At 37.5% G+C, this 20,551-nt stretch overlaps 1 protein-coding gene across 1 annotated transcript in view; it reads right to left on the bottom strand.

Moving 5' to 3' along the window:
* Positions 1-4,480: 4,480 nt before the first annotated feature.
* Positions 4,481-20,551, bottom strand: part of WASL (WASP like actin nucleation promoting factor) — a 50,648-nt gene continuing 34,577 nt past the window's right edge. Inside the window, exons 6-11 of the mRNA XM_050324378.1 lie at positions 16,300-16,468; positions 13,889-13,931; positions 13,338-13,491; positions 9,821-10,341; positions 8,659-8,767; positions 4,481-7,263 (exon numbers count right to left, since the gene is read on the bottom strand). Coding sequence (XP_050180335.1) covers positions 7,202-7,263; positions 8,659-8,767; positions 9,821-10,341; positions 13,338-13,491; positions 13,889-13,931; positions 16,300-16,468 — 1,058 coding nt within the window. The 3' untranslated portion in view covers positions 4,481-7,201. The remainder of the gene's footprint in view (positions 7,264-8,658; positions 8,768-9,820; positions 10,342-13,337; positions 13,492-13,888; positions 13,932-16,299; positions 16,469-20,551) is intronic.

Genomic DNA, 20,551 nt, shown 5'->3' with positions numbered 1-20,551 from the left:
AGTTTAAGACAACACTAGAGCATGACCCCGCATTTTCACATACAGGTAATTAACTGCTCAGATTAACTCTGCTCTACAGAAAGGATCCAAGTGTTGTTTGTTTTTTCGAGAGCTTAAAAATGGTTCTAAAAACCAGGCCTAAGAGAAATAAAGAAGCCTTACCTAGTGGTTTTGTTCTGAGAACTGAGGTAACTAAATTTGAACAAGGAAAATGGCATTTGTAAAGTATTTTAAGTGTCAGATGTCTAGACTGCAGTACCATGGAGTAGACGTATTTATATGCATTACTTTTGATGTGCTGTTACCACCACTATAGAAATGAGCAACTGAGGCACAAACATTAAAACACCTGCATCTAAGTGTCTGAAGTGTAGATGGCAACTGCTCACTGTCTACACTCTCATTACAGCCAGTGGAGATAAACAGGGGTCTGAAGAATGACTGAGTTGGACAAACGTAGGATCCTACTTTTTGCTGCATCCCTCCCTGATTGCTCAGTAACACTTCATCTGTTCCTGAGAGAAAACACAGCTGCACGGGACATGACTCCCATGATGTTCTCTGCAGGTTTCTGTACACACTGCTGAGATACCCCTTGCAGACAATCTGCCCTAATGGCCTGGTGGCTCCCTGGAGTCACCTCCAAAAGAGCACCGAGGGATAAACTGCTTGAGGTTAGACAAGATGCTTCTGTCACATGCAGCAGCAGCTTCATTTAGGGCTCTATCCTCCTGCTAACAAACTGAATTCGTTTTATGGCAGAGAATGGACAGGATGGTAAATGTTCAAACAGCTTGATTTTTTACTGTCTTTTAGAAGCCACCAGTTCTGTCTAGGCAGAGAGGGAACATTTGAAGAATGGGCCGAAGATAAGAGGCTTTGTGCTAAAAATGGCTTAGGGAAGGACAGAAGGAAATATATAACCTAGTTTTGTTGCAAAATCAGGAATCATGAAGATCTGTAATTATTTCATATTGCATCACACTTCTGGAGGATTTCAGACCAAGAGAAAGGCTGTTCTGACAGTGAAAACACAAGGAATGCAGGTAACAACTTCAACTACCACAGTACTTGATTTCAATCAGGAAGTTGCAATTACAGCCTTTCAAGAAAGAGACACCTTGTGAGACAGCAGTGTGACAATTAATTACTACTTGGCAGAATACACAGGTCTCACTAAACCCCCAACATGGCAGTGTAGGTGACAGTAACTCAGTTAGAAGCTAGCATTCACAGCACAAAGTACAAGGAATGCTGCTCTAATCTCATTCCCAGTATCACCTCTAGACTGGACAGGCAGCTTGACTGAATACACATATTCTGTATGTAAAATGTTGGGGTGATGATGATCAGCCGGACTGGTCACTGCCCCAGGTGTGCACGGTTTCCTGAGGTCCACTGCCACAATGAACCAGGCAATGTGCCAAGAAGCAAAGATTCCAGTAGTTTTTTGTTTCCTATGCCCGCAGTGATCAGTGCTGGGTCGGTTCCTTAAGAATGCACCTTGGATTACAGCAATCATTTGACCAACCAGCCCACCTCTCACATTGCTCACGAGAGCAACCAGCAGTTTTCTCTACTGATCATTTGGTATCTCCAGGTGTTCTTCAGCTTAGTATGAAGGAAGGCAAGACCATTTTTTCTTTAAAGAGGAATCCACATCAGGATGACTTCTGTTCCCTTTGAAATGTCTCATATGCTACACAACAGCTGCGTGCTGTCAGCTGCTGAAGGTATGTTAGGCAATTGTGCTAATTGTGTTTCTATCATGACGTTTGGAGACCTGTCCAGGATCAGGACAGTGTTAGTGAAGACCAGATTGGCTTAGCAAGGGCTGAGATGTGGTAATGTATCTGTGAGAAAATCACTTATCTGGGACACTAGTTTAGTATGATTCAGAAGAGTATCCCAGTTCCTGTAAAGCAAGCACAGAGGATGTCACAGCACTAAAGGAAGCCTTTAAACATTACAGAATCATTTCATACTCTTTTACCAGTTACAGGCCTGAGCCCTGTGCTTGCTCTCCAAAACCACTACTCCTCTTACCTGCCTTGGAGGCAGCAGGTGAGTTTCAGTAACATATTCTCTAAAGATTAAGTATTAAAAGCTACTATAGCTGAAAACTTGTAATTCTTGATGTAGGTTCTTGAAAAAGAATACTACTAGCTAGGAGATTTCTGCTTTAGCCACGGTCTTTCTCATTCACACACACTGCCCTCAGGAGACAAACCACAGAAAACATGTTTTATGTTAACTGGGTCTAGACTGCTTTTCCTGTTTCATTTTAAAAATAAGCCAAATTCTCTGCTGACAGTTGAACAGGCATAACCCTGAAGGACTATATGCTGAAAACTTCTTCTCTTGATTATTAAATAAGCACTGGTTTGGTCCAAAAGACTATTTGAACCATAAAATTCCTGTATTATTATCTAGGAAGAAAAAAAAAAAAAAAAAAAATGTGCAAGATTCTCGAGTTTGTCAGTCCATGTTCCTTATATCCTGAGCATCTGGGAAAGACCCATGTACCAATGAAACCCTCCGAATCCAGCTCAGCTGCTCCAGCAGGTGCCTGATTTTTGGCATCGACATCCAGAAGAGCCAATTCCCACTTTTGTATGCCTGCCAATGTAATTTAAGCAAATACTTTTTGTCTGATATATGATACAAGCATTATCAAATTTCTTAAGCTTTAAACATGAGATTTCATTGTGTCCCCCAAGTGGTACATACAAAAATATAATGCTGATGATGGCTGTTTTTCAAGCTAACCTTGGACTCCCTCATCTAGTCCTCAAGTAACAAATTTAAAATTCATACTGCTCAAGTAACCACACTCAGAAAAGATGATTAAGCTTCAGGAAGGAAAAAACACACACATGAAGTAATGGCTCAAGAATTTCACTCCAGAGAGACTCCAAAAACCCTTTAGAGCACAAGCAAAAAAAGCCTTTAAATGTTTGTTGATACCAATAGATTAAAAAAACACCAGAAGTGTAACATATCAAGCTTCTCTAATTCCAAGTGTGTATTAAGCTGCTTATAGATGGGTAAGTCCTGCAGTTATGACCCTAAACTATATTAGAGAAAAAATCTGAGTAACTGCTAACTCATTTCAGCAGGTTACTTCTGCAAATGCTGCAAAATTCAAGATGAAATAAAATTTGTCAGAAAAAATCCCACTGTTTATATTTAGACAATGATTCTACTTCTCAACATCTATCTGAATTATTTTCAAATCTGTGATTTCAAACTTCTAATGCTTTAAGTGCAAAATAGCAGACATGTCAAAGCAGCCCGGCAATTAAAAAAACTAAAAAGACTCCTTCACAACTGTATAAACATCATCAAACTTTTTGAGTATATTAAAGAGAAGTGTCAGGCTAGAGTCACTAATAAGCCAGTTAAAACATGGGCAATAAACCTCCCCAAGCTCACATCCTAGTTCATACTACCCCATCCTTTCCATCTTCTCACACACAAGAAAACTCCAGGCAGTAAACAAATACATAGCAACCGGAGTACTTACTGCAGTGCTAGAGGATAACACTGGCCTTTTGAGAGACAGAGGTTTAGTATCTTCTAAGCTTCCCTAAACCATTTTCACTTTTCTATAAATAAAGCTGCTTATCGCTGTACTTAAGCTTCAGGAACTTTAATTAGACCAAGAATTCCTTTAATGATTAGATAAAGGCTATTGCAGCTAACAGTCTTAAAACTGGTCTTAAAACCAAAAGGATCTTTCCTTCTTTTTCCTCTTTACATACATCTTACTTAGGAAAGTAACCACTGCCAAATGGAAAAAAAAAAAAAAAAAAACAAAGGAAAGAAAAGCATCCTTTCAAAAGCATTTTTTAACGTTCTGCTTACTAAGTGGAGAGGAAATAATTATACACCTCAGCTCATCCTGTAAGTAACAATTTTGCCTTGTAGTTAAAGGCCTAAAAATCAGATAAGCACTAAACTTTAAAAGAAAATGCATACCAGACAACAGTTTGAAATGATGGACTCTTCAGATGCTTTAGAGAAGAGAAGTAGACTTCTGAAGAGTCCTGAGCTCAAACTCTACAATGCACAAGACAAAGATTTACATCTGTAAAAACCTGTAAAGTTAGAACATTCACTGACAAGAGTTAACTACTTGGTACTCCTTCTAGAATGTTTATTAATGAACCCATGTTTGTTTGACCTTGAAATGTTGGTGGTTTATTGCACTTGCCCGGAGCAGTAGCTGTTTCCAAGGAAGCTGCTTAGCAGCCACGAGATCTGCCAGGAGGACCGGGTGTCACATTCTTACTCATTGTGTTTACTCAATAGCACAGTCCAACTTTCCAGAGACATGAAACTGCTGCGATTCAACAGCAACTATTTACTGCTTTGTGGACTTGGCCAGGTGACCAAAGTTAAAGTGTGTAATCAATCTGCACATCTATTTAAAACCTGTGCCACAATTAGCACTTAAAAACCACACAGTTTTACGCTATTTGGGTCAAATTAATTTTATTATGCTCCATGATGAATTGCCACCAGTGCAACATCCTATTCACTGTACATTTCAAAAATTCACATACTAAAAATTTCAGTTTGATAAATGGAAAACTGAATGATTGAGAAATTCTTACGGATTTCATACGTACAAGTGGCTAGCTGATATTGTCTATGCACATAGAGTGTTGAGATACAAAAGCCTCATGCTAGTTTGTTAATTGCTAAGGCTATCTGGACAGTCATTTAACCAGAATATATAAGAGGCCTTCATTACAATGTTTAGCAACAATGCACCAGTATCATGAAATGCTATTTTCTGCTTGGAGTGCAAGTGGCAGAGTGCTGAAGCATGCAGTTATGACTAACTTAACTGCCATCGCAGTCTTTATGCCTGAAAAAACACTACTTTAAAGTAAATATTAACCTGGTCACCACAGATTGTGAGTGTATTTTTGTATGAAGAAACAGAAAAACCAAAAACTTTCTTTGGCCAGCATCTACAAAACAAAGTTTTATTCAATAATGTAACTTCAGAGCTCCCAAAACCTGGAATGGAAGTTTGATTAACAAATTGTGATGCTTAATTATTAACTATATTACAGAAATTCCAATTCTGGGAACATAACAGCTAAACATATCTAGTAAGTAGCATGTTAGGAAAACCTCTAGGTCTCATCTGCTTAATTTTAAAATGCCCTATATGCAATAAAAATAAGGGAGCAGTGCCAGAAGTTATACGAAAGCCATACAAATATTTTCCTTATACACAAGTTGTTAACTCCACTGCTGTTAGCTATCCCAGGCTGCACTTGCACTTGATACAAAGCTCAAGCCATTACAACAGCAAAGCTAGTAGGAAGTGTTTCCAGCAGCAGAGGCCAATGCAAAAGCTACCACAAGAAAGTGAGACCACTTGGCAATTTTTTTCCTCAAGTTATGTGCTTAAATTACTCTTTGAAGGAAGTTAGCATCCTCTGAATAATTTAACTACAACCTTACCTCTCCCACTACTTTTCAACAACTTTCTTTTCTTCTCATATGACTTAATTAATTTGCTAAAGACTAGGTTATAACTGGGTTAGAAATCCAAGTCGTATCATGCAGGTCCAGCCTGTCAAGATCAGGTCAACACTGGGTTTCAGTCGACACAATTCTGATAACTTAAATTTCATTTGACACCCTGACTACAGTCAAAGACCCAGGACACTATGCATTAACTACGTTCCAAATATGACTGACTTAACTAAACATTCTGTGTCAGATAACGTGGTTTTATAAAGATTTTCTACCTGAAAATTACAGTAAGTACAGTAATTAACGCTGCAGATATTAAATACCCACATAGCATAGATTAGTATTTTGTAATAGGCAGATGTGCCAATGTTTACTGCACTACAAAGTACAACTTATATAAATGTGCAAGCTGTGAAATGAAAATCCCATTTTCTGTCCCCTTATTCAAATACTATTCTTGTGAATCAGGTTCTTGATCTTCATCACAACCCTTGGTCTTAAAGCAACATATGAAGACAGAATACTGCCATAAAATATCAGTACTTATTCAAAGTGTATAATTCTGAGTTAATGACTTTCCAACCTAAAGAATGTAGGATTGGTGCTTCAGCATCTGTTTTGTACCATAATGCAAAGACTGTAAAGTAACACCACATTGGTGTTTATTAGTACACCAATGTCCTACAAATTTTTAGAAGTAATTAAACACTATTGAAGCAAGCCTTAAATGCAGCCCTTCATTCTGAAAACCACAAAAAAATGATTTTAAAAATAAATCAAACTGTAGCGATTGCCGGCCTCCAGTACAGCCCCCAGTAATTTAGATGTCTTCATTCTGAAAATAAGAGCTGGGAAGGAAGAAAAAAAAATAAAAACCAACCAAACCCCTCCCCCCCCAACCAAACATAAAAATCCCCAAACCAAAACCAAAAACGCCCTCCCCCAAAAAATCCCAAAGAAAAGATGGAACTTGTCTGCATTCAAAGTTGTCTTTACTACTATGACAATGTAAAGCCACCCTGTTTAACTTCAGATAGAGGTCCCTAATTGAAGAATTTAATTACTACTGCTGTTCAATAGCAGTCAGTACTGCTACAGTTAGGGCAAAGTAATTTTCACAACTAGCTGTGCATTTCTGAAGTGCTTTTGTGTTATGTAAAGCATACTGCTAAGATTTGAACTGCAATGTTGTGATGTATTTGAAACCATGCAATAGTATAAACCAGCCTCAACATTCATATAGCATTGCATTTGAAATGAAGGGGCTAAATAAACTAAGAGCTGCATCACTTAAAGAACATAGTGCTATACTAGGTTTTAATAAGAAAATTTAGATACAGAAAAAGTAGGGTATGAAAATAGTGTTTTCCTTCTTGCATTATAACTAAATTACATTAAGGTTTTTGTCAGTCTCACATATTACATTTAAACTCCCTTATTGATGGAATGGAAAGTATTCACATGTACATGATCATCCAGGTGTAAACTTGCACACATTAACAGGGAGTAGCTTTGTCGAGGATTATGACAAACCTTTACAGATTAAATGAGGTATTGCACAGATTAATAAAAAAGCAAAAGGCAACAAAAATATACAGCAAATTGGTAGAACATTTACATGATAATTTTACAGAATCCATAGACAGAAAGTAGTGTTTAGTATATCATTCACCTTAAAAAATATATATATAATAATATATGATCAATCATCCCATTCGTCATCATCCTCAAAGTCTTCTTCATCATCTTCATCCTCATCTTCATCTGTAAGAAAAGAAAAGCAAGTCACTTGAATGCACGGAATTAACACTACAAATGTTACTGACTTCTCTCACAATTTTCTGAAGACAGAACAATCAGTTCAAGGTCGTCACGACAACACGTTTGATAATACTCTATTTGAAAATTGCTAGACATGACATTCAGTTTAGATAGTTACTAGCTGAAAGTTAAATCTAATTTGTTTGTTTTCTCACTTCTTCCCCCAGGTAGGAAAAACGTATCTTCTTTTGTGCTAGGAGAGAAAGAATCAGAAAGTCTCGATTAACAGTTACTACTTATTACTCTTTCTTAGAGAAAGTGAGAGTGGCCAGCTTGTTCCAGACTGGGTTTTAAACTTCAAGGACAGAATTATTTCTGAAATGTCAGAACTACTTCCCCAGGTTTCCTACATAATGGAATTTCTGTTTCCTTTACAACATATTTAAAAAAAACATGTTGAGAGCTAAACACCATTGTGGATACTGGAATAACTGGAATATTCTAAGTTGTGTAATACACATCAACTTCAAAATCAATGTTTAACTTTATTCACCCTTCTATTTTTTTATATACATCATACTTACAAAATTGTAGCCCTTTAAACTTAAACTACTTATTTGTTAGGCAAGAGCATTTTCTTTCCTAGCAAGACACTGCATTTAGCTCCCTTCTGGTATTTAACTTATGTAAAGTACCAAACCTGAAGATTATTACATAGGGCAGCAAATCAACATGCACTTGGTCAAATGCTCTGCAGACTGCATACCCAGTTCTGGTATCAAGACAAGCTATGAAAAAAAAAAATGTATCAAAGCCTAAATGGAAGAGATGTACCCAAACAGCTGCACTGCAGCTATGGAACTACATTTATTACAAGCTGGTATTCGAGAAATGCAAATCCTCTTGCAGCCCTAATTTTTCCGAGCTCTTAAGTTGATTCAGTACTGGTAGGGGACTAGTCAACTAACACTACATATCCAATCCTTATCCAGCAGGTGGCAGCCAAAGCCCACTGCGAGCTACAGCACAAGAGCTGAATCTTTGCCTTTGAGAAACAAAGTGTTAAAAACCTTCCTTCCAAAATATTTTGACAAATTATTTCATCAGATAGCTAGTGGATAAAAATAAGTTAGTTGTAAAGAAAAAAGAAATCTTTAGAAGGATATTAACCTTAAATAGTAACTTTTAATCCAGGATTACTGCAAATTACTGCACCCTAGTAATTCAAAGCATGAAGGAACCATTCAGAAGCCCCTCTCCAAGGGCGTGCCAAGAGCATTCTGTACTGGACTATATGATGAAATCCCTGCTTTTCTCCAACAGTATTTTATGGTGAATAGAAATGGTAATTCTTGAAAACCTGACACTGTGAGGTCAGAAAAATTCCACCAGACACACCTGAAGAATGAATGGCTTTGCTCCTTTTCTGCATAACTTCCATTAATGCACCCACAATTCCTGAGGTGGGTGCAGGTGTAGGTGGTGCACTTTCCTGACCATCAGATACCTTGGAAAAAAGGTTAGAACAGAAAGATGCAATTAGCAAAACAGAACTTGTGTATTTTGAGAGAAACCTCCTTATAAGATTAATGAGTTTATTTTCTACCAGAAGAAAGTGTAAAACAGCTTGTTCCTTGAGCTCTAACTTCAAAGTCTTTATTTATAAAAAAAGCCAACTTTTTCTTTTTTACCATATAACACAACTGTAGTTAGCCATACTCAAGGTTCAGTATTTCAGTTCTGACTATCATGAAGTGAGTGCTCATCTAAAGGAAAGCTTCTTGATATGGTTGTATAGGCATGACTTGTATGGTTGCATAATCATTATTTATTTTATCATTGGTATATACCACAAAATATTTTTTCCTGTTTGGGTTTGTTTACTTGAGACTGTTTCAGGCTGATAATCCCTTCTGAAAGTAATCAATACTACACACCTCTAATGGCAAATAAATATGAACACACCCTCACACTTTTTAAATCAGAAGTCTCAAGTGCAGAAGAATGGCAAAAAAAAAAAAAAGTACAAACAGGAAAAATTATTTTTAAGATATTCAGTGACATTGGTAAGAAATAGTAACAACAGTAGCCTATGCTACAGCAGGAACAGCAGAGGCATCTCTCACAGGCAGTACTTTTCCAGACACAGACACCTTCTTAGAAGCTTCAACATTTGCAAAGCACAGGTACATTTTAAGATGGATGTTTAGATGATTTTACTGAAGTATTCAGAAAAGCAGCTATCTTTCATAATTCTTGCAAAGGTTCTGTACAGCCATGATACTGTGGCATCATTGTCGTAGGATTTATGCTTGAAGCTTTACTCAAGTGAGTAAAGTGAGAAATGAGTTTGAAACAAGGATACCTTCACGTACTAATACTCATCTACAGCAAATGTGTGTTCTCTGCATTTTGTCAGTACTACTGCTCAAGTCATCACTTCAGAAACTCTAAAACGTACAATCCACCCCAAAGCAGAGCCACAATTTACTGTTTACACTGCAGTACTGCAGCCATTTGCAAGTCCCAAGGGGACCTGGATGAGAAACAGTTTACTCACAGATTTCAGCTGTATACCCTGTCGTATCTGGTCTAGCAGTGCATCTCTTCCTGAGCAGGACACTGGTCGACTGTTCTGTTCTACCTTCTTTAACTGAGCTCCTTCTCTGATTTGATCCAAGAGTGCTGCTTTGTTTCCAGCAGGAACTGGAAGCTGGTGATCAACTTCTGAAGGAAGGCCTGGTGGTGGAGGAGGACCAGGAGGGGGAGGAGGAGGTGGAGGGGGTGGAGGAACAGATGACCCACTTGTTGGTGGCGGTGGTGGAGGAGGAGGGCCAGATGGTGCAGATGATGAATGCACTGGCGGTGGTGGAGGATACATCCGGTTTGGAGGAGGTGGGGGCACTGTTGCACCAGGTCTAGATGGAGGTGGGGGTGGAGGTGCTGCTGTGGGAGCTCTTGAAGGAGGTGGAGGTGGTGCCCCTCTCCCCCTGGCAGGGGGAGGAGGAGGGCCGGAGCTATGGGGAGGTGGTGGTGGAGGTGGAGGGGGTCCTCCTCTGCACGGTGGTGGCGGAGGTGGAGCTGAAATGAAACAGAGCAACTTCAAATTACCTGTTACTCAAGACCCTTGAGTCTTCTGGAGACTAGCAAAAAAAGAAAACAGGCTGTGCCTTGCCTTTTGCAAGGATCTCTGTGCCTGTGCAAATTTTACGAATTCTGGATTAAACTGAATACAGCTGAACAAAAGTATGGCAAACCAAGCTGTATATAGTTTCTAGGTCTGCTGTGAACTTTGTAAGAGTCAAACACTGCAGGAAGCAAGTCTAATACAGAAAAAGACTGATGAAAATTCAAAAGAAACCTGTAAAACTTTGTTTAGCTAGAAGAGAGTGAAAAGGGTTTTAGACAATAAAGTAAAATACACCATTTCCACTTTCTAATCTATTCATTATTTTATTAGGTAGCTACAAAAGCAAGTATTTTTTGAAGCAGTATCTTCTGGTAACAAAAAAAACCCTATTCATGCATTACAATGCAGCATAAGCTGACTCTTAGTACTTTTTACTGAAAATTACTTCCAACAATATCTTTATGGCAGGGACTGTAGAAAGGAAACAACTTCAGAGCTACACACAGGATCATTCCTCTGTGAAGTGGCCTTGAAATGTACTTGCTTTGCTAATGGTATTTTAAATAGCACTGTTTCATTTCCTCTTTCATTAAGCATCTAATGACTTATGGTACTTTAGGTCATGTGGTTGTTGTACACAACTACTTAATAATCCAGGTGCTGTCATATAACTAAGAAAATTCACATTCTTTACTCCTCTATTATCCCCTTCATGTTACTTGCAGAGAAAACAGGCTGGCTACACTGGAATAGAGAGGGAACATCCCTAAAAATGGGATTTTAACGAAGCAGGATGCACTAGTACCTCAGTGCCTCCATCCCTTCTCATCTTTAAAGAAAGATACTGCTCCCAAAATCACGTGCTATGTTTTTAAGTTCCACAAACTGCTCGGTTTTTTTCTATGCCTTCACAAGAACAACACAGGGAGAATCATCTCAAACTTCATCTATTTTCCAAGAGACATACTGCCAACATTCACGATTTTAAAAACTCCCACCACCCTTTGGCTGACATGGCTGTAGTTTCCTTTCCGGCCACTGGAGGCCGGTATTATCAAACGTAACAACTCAGCAAGCACTACAGACAGATGGGTTCTTTTGCATTACTGAGAAGATATTCAATACGGTCATGCCCCAGAGTCTGTACTGTCTGTAGATTTTAAACACAAATTTTAAGTTTTCCTGCGGGGAAGGGGTTTATTTGCATCATATCTAGAGAGATATGCCACATCCAATCTATGGAAACAGGGTTCAGCCTGTCTGCATTCAACTGAAGTGCAATGAAGGAGGAGCAGTAGGAAGGGAGCAGCATTACCTCATCCTCTCTCCCTTCCCCCTCAAACAGATGGTACAAGCAAAGCAAGAAAATATTGTTTTTTATAAATGCACATTAATCTGTGCACTGTATTAACAAAAAAGTTTGTACAATCTTTTATTGATAGTACTGTCACCAAAAAAACCCAACACCAATACCAGAACGAGGGAAAGGGCAGGGAAAACGGGATCTGAGCAGAATGACTTGTCTGCAACTCTCTAGTCAGCATCCTAGCAGGGTGAATATGTAAGCACAGAAATTCTTGCAATAAACACAAAAATGTGTTTCAGCTGAGAAAGAACACTTCAAACAGCAGTCAAGCCTACACATTAAATAACATAATTGTGGATAAACCCACTGAAATACTGGAGTATTTTATCTACCTCTGTCAAAAAGCACAGAGGTAGATTATCATCATGCATGTTAAAGAAGAGGAAGTTTTTTCTTTTAATTGCACACATGCAAGTGGCCACAATGTGAAGTTAACACATACGTAATAGAAAAATAGGCATTTTTAAAAAGATTTTAAGCTAGTCATAAGACTCCAAGGCAATTTTATGGTTAGCAGTCTGGGATCAATAACTCTGTAAAAATTTAAACAGAGTTAATATGATCTAAAGAGGCTGACAGATTTATTACAGAGAAAAAATCATAGTTGAAGTTTTGTTTGCAATTCAAGAAGTTTGACTGTAAAACTAAAAATTTTAGTCAAACAGATGCAGATTAAAGTTTCTCATCCAGAAAAGAAATCACACAACAGCAAGAATACTTTGGAGCATATGCTTAGATGCCAGCTCAAATACATACCGCTCCACCTTGGGGGACCTAAGGAATAAATGTAACAAGTCATTGTATCCTGAATCGGTATCTCTTCAGTCTATTGAACAATTTACTCACTGGTTTCAAACTGCTATAATTTCAATGGCATTTACATCAGATTTCTCTTGAGAAGTGTTCTAAGCAAATTTTTGAAAGTTTGACACTGGTAGTGTAATTTTCAGACTGACTTGCTGTGTTCCACTAGATAATGCATTGGCTGAGATCACATTTAAAGGTTAGGCAGGCAGCAGCTTATTTGAGAATTTTCCTGCAGCAAAAGCACGCCCAAAACTAGTATTTTTAACTTTAAATTATAAAAAAGAAGTTTAAAAAAATATAGAATTTTCAGGTCTGTACTGTTGCAAGGCCCACTACATAGTCCTGACAGGGTAAACAGGCACCATACATACAACCTGCCAGCCAGGTACTACTGCTATAGCTGAAAACAGCATTATGGCTTCCAAGATTTTAAATTATTTATAATATTGAAATTATAAATAAATATGTAACATACACATTCTGAAAAATCTATATCAAACACACTCTGTAGCTTTGCAGTCAGACTAAGTGCTACCGGAAATTACTCAACTGACATAAATACCCTTATTCCTTAGGGACAAGTACTCTCGTGGGTGATGCGTGAACATTTTTATGTAGAGTATAGTGTAAGGAAACACGAAATCCAGTGCAACTGCAGTGACGTGAAGTCCGAAGAAGAGAATCAAAAACTGCTCACCATCAACAGCTTCTACCCTAATCCTTAAGGCAAAAAATGCCCTGCTAATTTTTACATGGAAGTAAGAGGAATCCCACCTTGTCTGCGCAGTTCATTTTTAACAGCTTCCACACCTCCTGTTTTTTCAATGAAATCATATATGACCTTTGAAGTTTCTTTGTCTTTTAGTTGAGCCTCTGAAATTCCACATAGATCAAACAGATTTTTCAGTTCTGGATCCAAGTTGTTCACCTGCAAGTCAGATACATTAGTTTTAAGTAGCTGAAATGTGAGGATATTTTTAAAATATCATTTGTACTGGGGGAAAAAAACCCTCCACAAACCACATAGCTGAATAGCAAAGCCAAGTACATGTCTCTGGGTTGACTTTTCAATCAGAAAGTACTATTGCAGGAGAGGTAAGTACCCTGCAAAAAACCTAAAGTTTTGCATCTTTTTCCCCTTAGTCCCAGATCCCTCCTACTCCCTTCTACTCTAATATCTGTTTACATCACATTATAAATCACAATTTATAACTACTTTGATGTACAGTTAACTGTTGATTTAATGCCAATCTTTATAACTTACACTAAAAAGTCTCTAAAATTTCAATCATTCAGTGTCTTGAATAATTTATTGAATTACTTACATCAAAACCTGTGTTTGGATCCCAACCAACATGTCCAATGTGTCTAAAAAAGCAGAAAAGTCCATTTAATCAGCATAAAAAGGACCTTGTTAACCAAAATAACAGGAGACCAAGACAACTGGAGATTACTACCAGCTTCTACCTCCAATCTCATTAAGACATTAAGCAATTCTTACTCCTCAATACCCCACTTGAGAATAGAACAATAAAACTTCTTTTACTCCTGCTTTTTGTCTTGTGTCCAGAAGACTAAGGGGAGAATTCATTTCTTACCCCTTAGGTTATGGTCTGTAGCAAAATATGAAGGCTCCATGCACCCTGCGATGCAGGCAGATAATGATGGAAGGACTGCATAGAGATCAAGGATAAGTTTAGCCTTTATACAGCAACTGAGACTTTGACCTACTGCCAGAGTCTTCAGCGCCATGCAGCTGGAAGATGTCCTCCTCCCTGTCATCACTGTGTGTTCTCTTATCATCCTTCTCCCACTCACTTCTTTCAAGGAGAAGTCAGGACTGTTTTCAATTGCCATTTCGTGTGGCTAATAAAGTATTACTTTATGTGGTGCTATAATCAGCTAAAAAGGCAGATCAGTTTTGTGCCCCTCCAAGCTACTTCATTCTACCGCTACTGGAAGACAGAACCATAAAGTTACCAGAACTCCATGCTTTGTGTTTCTTTTTGTCTATGGTTCTGCGTAACCAAAGGCATTAAAAAATTCTATCTACTGATTGATATTTATCTACTGATAAACAGTGACTGTGTTGGTCTTCACCAGCATCAATATACAAGTTATAAGTTGTTCTACTGGCATATTTGCCTAACAATACCAAATGCCAGTTTCCATATGTCTGTACAAAACCAGCAATTACAGTATCTCACATAGTACGATGACACATAGTTGCACTCATCAGGAAAATTAAACAGACCTTTAGCCAAACAAAACAAACTTTTAATAGACTTCTTTTGGAAACGTTCACCATTTCCAACTTATATTTAATGATAATGGAACCTATCTTTTGTTTGAACTTCATTAAATATTTTATCACCTTACTCTCAGCCTTTTTAGGTCAGAATCTGACAGACATTATAAACAAAGTCTCAAAGTCATTTTATGTCTATGGTGCTGCACAACTCCCTACACAAATTCCTAATAGAGGTATGACATGCTAATGCAAATTTTGTCCATGTATGCTGAAGTCTGCATCAGTAGAGCCACAAGAGTGACCAGCTACCAAGCACTCTTTGTGTTCAAAGAGTTCACTCTTTGTTTCACTTTTCCTTCTTTTTCTGTATTTTTCAGTTTAAGTGACACTAACAGATGCAGCACTTCACTGATACTCAGATCAGTAACAAGGTTGATGCCTGAATTGTCCAAGCACAGTGGATAGGGAAGTGTTTTAGCCCACCTCTGCTTTTCTGCTCTGTCCACTGTCCCATTCTACAGAGCACTCTGTCAAAACACTGTGCAGTAACATTACTGTAACTGGTAATGTCAGCATTACTTTTACAAAGTTTATTCTGGGAAAGCACATCAGTGTAAGTGATGCAATATAATGGTTCAAAAGAACAAGACATTGACTTGGCATGTAAACCTCACACTGGTTTTCCAATCTTCACAGAAACCGATCTGTCCAGTAACTAACTCAAGTTCTTTAAATTGCTGTTGCTTTAGCAAATAAAGTACCCTTATTTTAAAAGGCAGAAGATTATGACACCAATTATTTTTCAGGAATACAACAATTAGTTCAGTAAAGTGACCAAAACCAAGTTTCATGAAAGTGAAGCTTAAAATGATACATCATTACTCCAAAAGATGAAAGATACATATGAAATGACATTAGGAAAAATCCAACCCATTCCTCAAAGATGTATACATGCATGTTGTACTTCCATCATAACATACAGGTCCTAGACCACACATCAGAATAAGTTTGTAAACAGAAAGCCAAAGATAAAGAATATGGCAAGTAATTTCTGCTGTTATGACAAGTCAGGACCTGCATGTGCATTTTGCATGACAAAACACAGCTAAGCAAGCACAGCTTACAATAACAATGTTAGAGTTGACCACTGGGGCTGAATATGAGTCTCCACTGAGCTGACAACTTCAGTAAGGCATCTCTATGCAGCTAAATTGTTTTCTAAGCTAATTTTGGATAGCAAGTTACTTTTTGTTTACAGCTGCAGTAAACTCCTCACCTGTGTATAAGCTAACCTGCTTTTAAACACACTCCAGCTAGCATTTGCTGCAGTTCAGGTTACACAGAACAATCACACGTTCAAGCCTTGAGCATTTGCAATGTAACTGACATCAAAAAAAAAAAAAACAAGACCAAAAGCCAAAACTTCCCAAAACAAGAAAAACCCCATCAATCAAAACCCAAACTCAAACTCAAAAAAGTACTTACTGAAAATTAGATGGTGTTCCAATATCTGCCTTTGTCAATCTTCTCTTTTTAGTTTTTCCTTTCTTCTTTTCTTTGGTATATGAAATATTGTTGACTTGTGGAGTATAAAATCTGTTAGTTGTAATCTCTGGGTTTTTGATATCAACAGTTGCCATTGGTAGATTTGGGCCTGTGAAGGTAAAGTACAGGATTTTCACTATTGTGCTTCAACAAAGCCATATTTAATCTACAAACTTGAGGACTTTTTTTGAGCTGTAGAATACTTGTAACGGAGCCATAGATCTACAAACCACATGCATCCAGCTGGTTTCTGGATGTCAGATGCAGAAGCTAAGTTATCTGATGAAGAAAAAAAAAGTGTTGCTAGAAAAGAGCAACCGAAAAATTTTCTAAACTAGACTTTGTTTTTTTGCCACCTGCACAGAACACATGAAATGAGACACACTAAGATACAACACAGCTACAATCCTAGACAAGATCAAAGAAGTGACCTGCATAAACAGTAACACCCAAACACCCAGAAGGCCATTACCTGGGCAGGACACTAACTTGACCCTAAAGGAGACAGAACCTTCATTTAATAAGCCCCAAGTGAAAATGCTTTCTGCCATCACATACAGAAACTGAACATCACAACAACTTCAGAATGCTGCTCTGGACACAGTACTGTCTTCAAATCAATAGGACAATATCTACAGAACTATTTAGGATTTCTTATGTCTTACTCTTTGACAGGTTTTCAAAATAACGAAGTCCCAGATAAAAACAGCTTGAAGAGAGAGTAAAAACAGCACCAGAAATACAATTTATAATTAGCATGCTTAATTTATGTTCTAAAACCTTGTTATAATTATAAACAATTCTGAATTATTACTCTAGTTATTTAATATGCATGTGAATTATACTCCTGCCAATTTCAGCATTTTAATATTATGTCATTTGTGCAGTACTAGCAAATAAACATACCTAGCACGTGTTCCACTCGGGTTTTTTAGCTTTGACAGAAGATAACTCTTGACATCAGCAAGTGATAGCAGTATTTAAATACTAAGAGGTATTTATGCATCTATCATATACATTGATGGCAGAGCAGAATCACAGAATATTCAGAATTGGAAGGAACCCACAAAGATCATTGAGTCCAACTCTTAAGTATGTATAAATAAACATAGGTATATTTTTAAAGAAACCTGCAAAAAGGTTAAGTAATTTCAGTTTTCGAAGAATGAGACTGAACAGTTACTTTAAGACTAGTTTGGCCAGAAATAGTTTGAAAATGTTCTCTACTCTCCTGTAAGTTAGAACCCAGTGGTTTGCAAATTAACTAAATTAAGACTCATGCACCCACTTTTACTGGGCAGATGATAAAAAAAGTCTAATTAGACCTCAATAAAGCTGAACGTTATTTTGACGCTATTTTTTCATAACTGCATTTTGTATGGATAATTCAAAAGCTCTCTAAGCATTTTGAAAGGACCAACAAATCTTATGTTCACAGTCCAAAGTCAAAATCAGAAAGGAGAAGTAGACAATACAATGGATAACATGACATTTGTAGTTAAATACCTTAGTAGAAAGCACCTACTACTGGTCAGGACAAGAAACAGAAACACAACACTGTGCTAGACAAAACTCATCTGAAACATATGACAACTCCTCCATTCCTTTAGGAGTCTCAAGGGATAAGATTTAAAACTGCATTGAAACTGCAGGAAAAAGAATTTCTAAAATGTTTTCTGCTAAGCAGAAATCCTTTGATCTAGAAATGTTATGATTTAGACAACTGTCCTTTGAGAATGGCCAGTCTTCAGGAGCGAAGATCTGGGGAAGGTCTTTACACCTTCCAGCCTGCGCATTGGATTTTTTAGGTGAGACACAGTGTGCGTGGAACTGAGCCCACCCTTTAATCCTAAGGTTCATCTGCCGGGGCCAAGCGAGCTTGGACGGTGGCAGCGAGGTCCTTAGGATGTAGATGGATTGCCTTTTTAAGGGTTAACGAGCTCCATCAGCCCGGGAGTGGCCCTGACTGGGAATCAAACCCGGGTCTCGGCGAATACCACAACATAAACTGACCCCATATAATTATGTAAAACAATCTGCGTTGTTAAAATTAGTACTGAATTGACTAATTATCAAGCATTATTAACCCAACAAATGAAATTCAGTAAAATCTTTGGGATGAGTTGAAAACTACAGTTTTAATTTGATTAGATACAAAACTAAAAACACTAGGAGTTAATTTTCACTTTAATAATCTATTATATTTTCTTTGCTTTTTTCTCTCTGTTTTCACCTATTATATTGATATTTACAGTTTCAATAGCTGTATTGACATTCAGAAAGAAACCAGTACTTTTAGAATGCTAGTAAGTTTGTGATATTCTTACAATTCCTAACATTCTTTACATGCAAAAAGGCACATTTGTAAAATCCTGAACTAACCATACATGGTTTTAACCATGTAAAGTAGCAGCCATCTGCAAACTGATGTTTTACTCAGTTGAGCTCAAATCAAGGACTAACAGCCTGATTCCTCGATACTGATAATATTCACACAATAGGTCACAGTAAACTTAAGGATGAAAATTTTTCTTACCGTCAGGTTTAGACCTTAGATGTCCACGAGGGATAAAAGAATCTTGGAAAGAATTGCACTCTTCTAGAACTGCCATATTTATATCCAGTAAAATTTTTCCCATCATAAGACATGCACCTTCCCCATCAGGTGTAGACAGCTCAATAAGCGAAGATGAGAGAGGCATATAGAGCTCATCATTAGGAAGCACCTGACAGTACAGTGGCGTTAAGCAGCCACTGTTGTCAATATCTGTGACATCTTCAGAAGGGGCTCCAGAAAATGTCGTACAGAACATTATGAAATGTTAACTCTATGAAATGCTCTGTATTTTATTTAGAACCTCTATAGGCATCTGTCCCAGACTATGGACAGCCCTAAAAGATATGAAAACTGCTCTAGTTAACAGCTGACACAAAACTCTGCCACATGGTTCTTCAATATTCTCTCAAAACCTAATACTCTGACAAATCCTTGTTTCATCCAGAATTTCACTGAGGTCAGTTCAACCACAATAACTCTTCTTGACTTGCATAAAGAGACCTAGCTATTACACATGAGTAGAACATAAATCCCAGGAAATTACAGACTAATACATTTTACATAACTGTTAATGCCAATTTGAGTTTAATCCTCCATTCTACAAAAAAAAAAATCTGAAATCCGTATCATGGAAAACGTCACAAAAAAAGACAGCGAGCTTTTTCCATGCAGCTTCAATGTATGCAGAAAATCCAGACTAACAAGACCCACTAAAACAAAATTCCTCACAGTATTTCAAGCAAGAATCATGCGAGTGCAGGAATGTGACTGTTCTTGTTTTTTGTTTTAGAGGTAATAATGCATTAATACCCAGCACAAAAAAACCAAAACAAAACAAACAAACCAGGCATTACATCTTTTTTTCTCCAATAGGATTCCACTGCATTTAGAGAGTAAAACAAAATCTAACTGATATTATAACAGGTATAGGGGTTGTTTTCCAGTTACATGTTGATAGTACATATCTGTTCTAGCCTTAATTCCAAACACTAAAATGCAAAGTCTGTATAGAGTATAATGACCTGAGGCCTGTGGCTACTGAGGGCATGGCCACACAACTCCTTACCAGAAGAGAAATCAGGCATTACAGAATTTGACAGAATCAGAAAAGACAAATGGACAGACTGTGAAAGAGTATGTAGATGTCCCAGGGGAACAATTTATTAAAAAGCAGATATACTGAAATCTTTGAAGTGACTGAGCATAAACCCTATGCCTTCCACAGAATATTCAGGATAAAGGCATAGGGACAATGACTGCAAGTTTAGTATGAGAGTATTTTTCTCAGAAAAATAGCATTGTCTGAGGTCTTACAGCAAGAATTATGAAGAGTATTTTAAGCACAAAAGTTTATGCAGGCTTAGTTTTCTTAAATCTGATTCTAATCTAGGATAGTAAACTATCCTAATTTGACAAAAAAATTGTTTGTATTACAGTAAAGACAAAGGCTTAATTTTTTTGTCGTAGGTAGTACTACATGTTTTAATTCTTATCTGCTCTGCACACACTGCTATCAGGGATGAGCAAAACACTAGTTAAAACCTTCTGAAAACTCAGAAAAGCTGGTAAGACAATTACAGATTGTATTATTACAAGTGTTTCAAAATTTACCAACCCAGTCACAGTTGAAGGAAT

The sequence above is a fragment of the Myiozetetes cayanensis genome, unplaced genomic scaffold (genome assembly GCF_022539395.1).
Source record: "Myiozetetes cayanensis isolate MyiCay16 unplaced genomic scaffold, myiCay2020 scf3, whole genome shotgun sequence".
NCBI lineage: Eukaryota > Metazoa > Chordata > Aves > Passeriformes > Tyrannidae > Myiozetetes > Myiozetetes cayanensis.
Note: the sequence above shows the minus strand (reverse complement) of the source record. Positions and strands in the feature narration are given on the sequence as shown.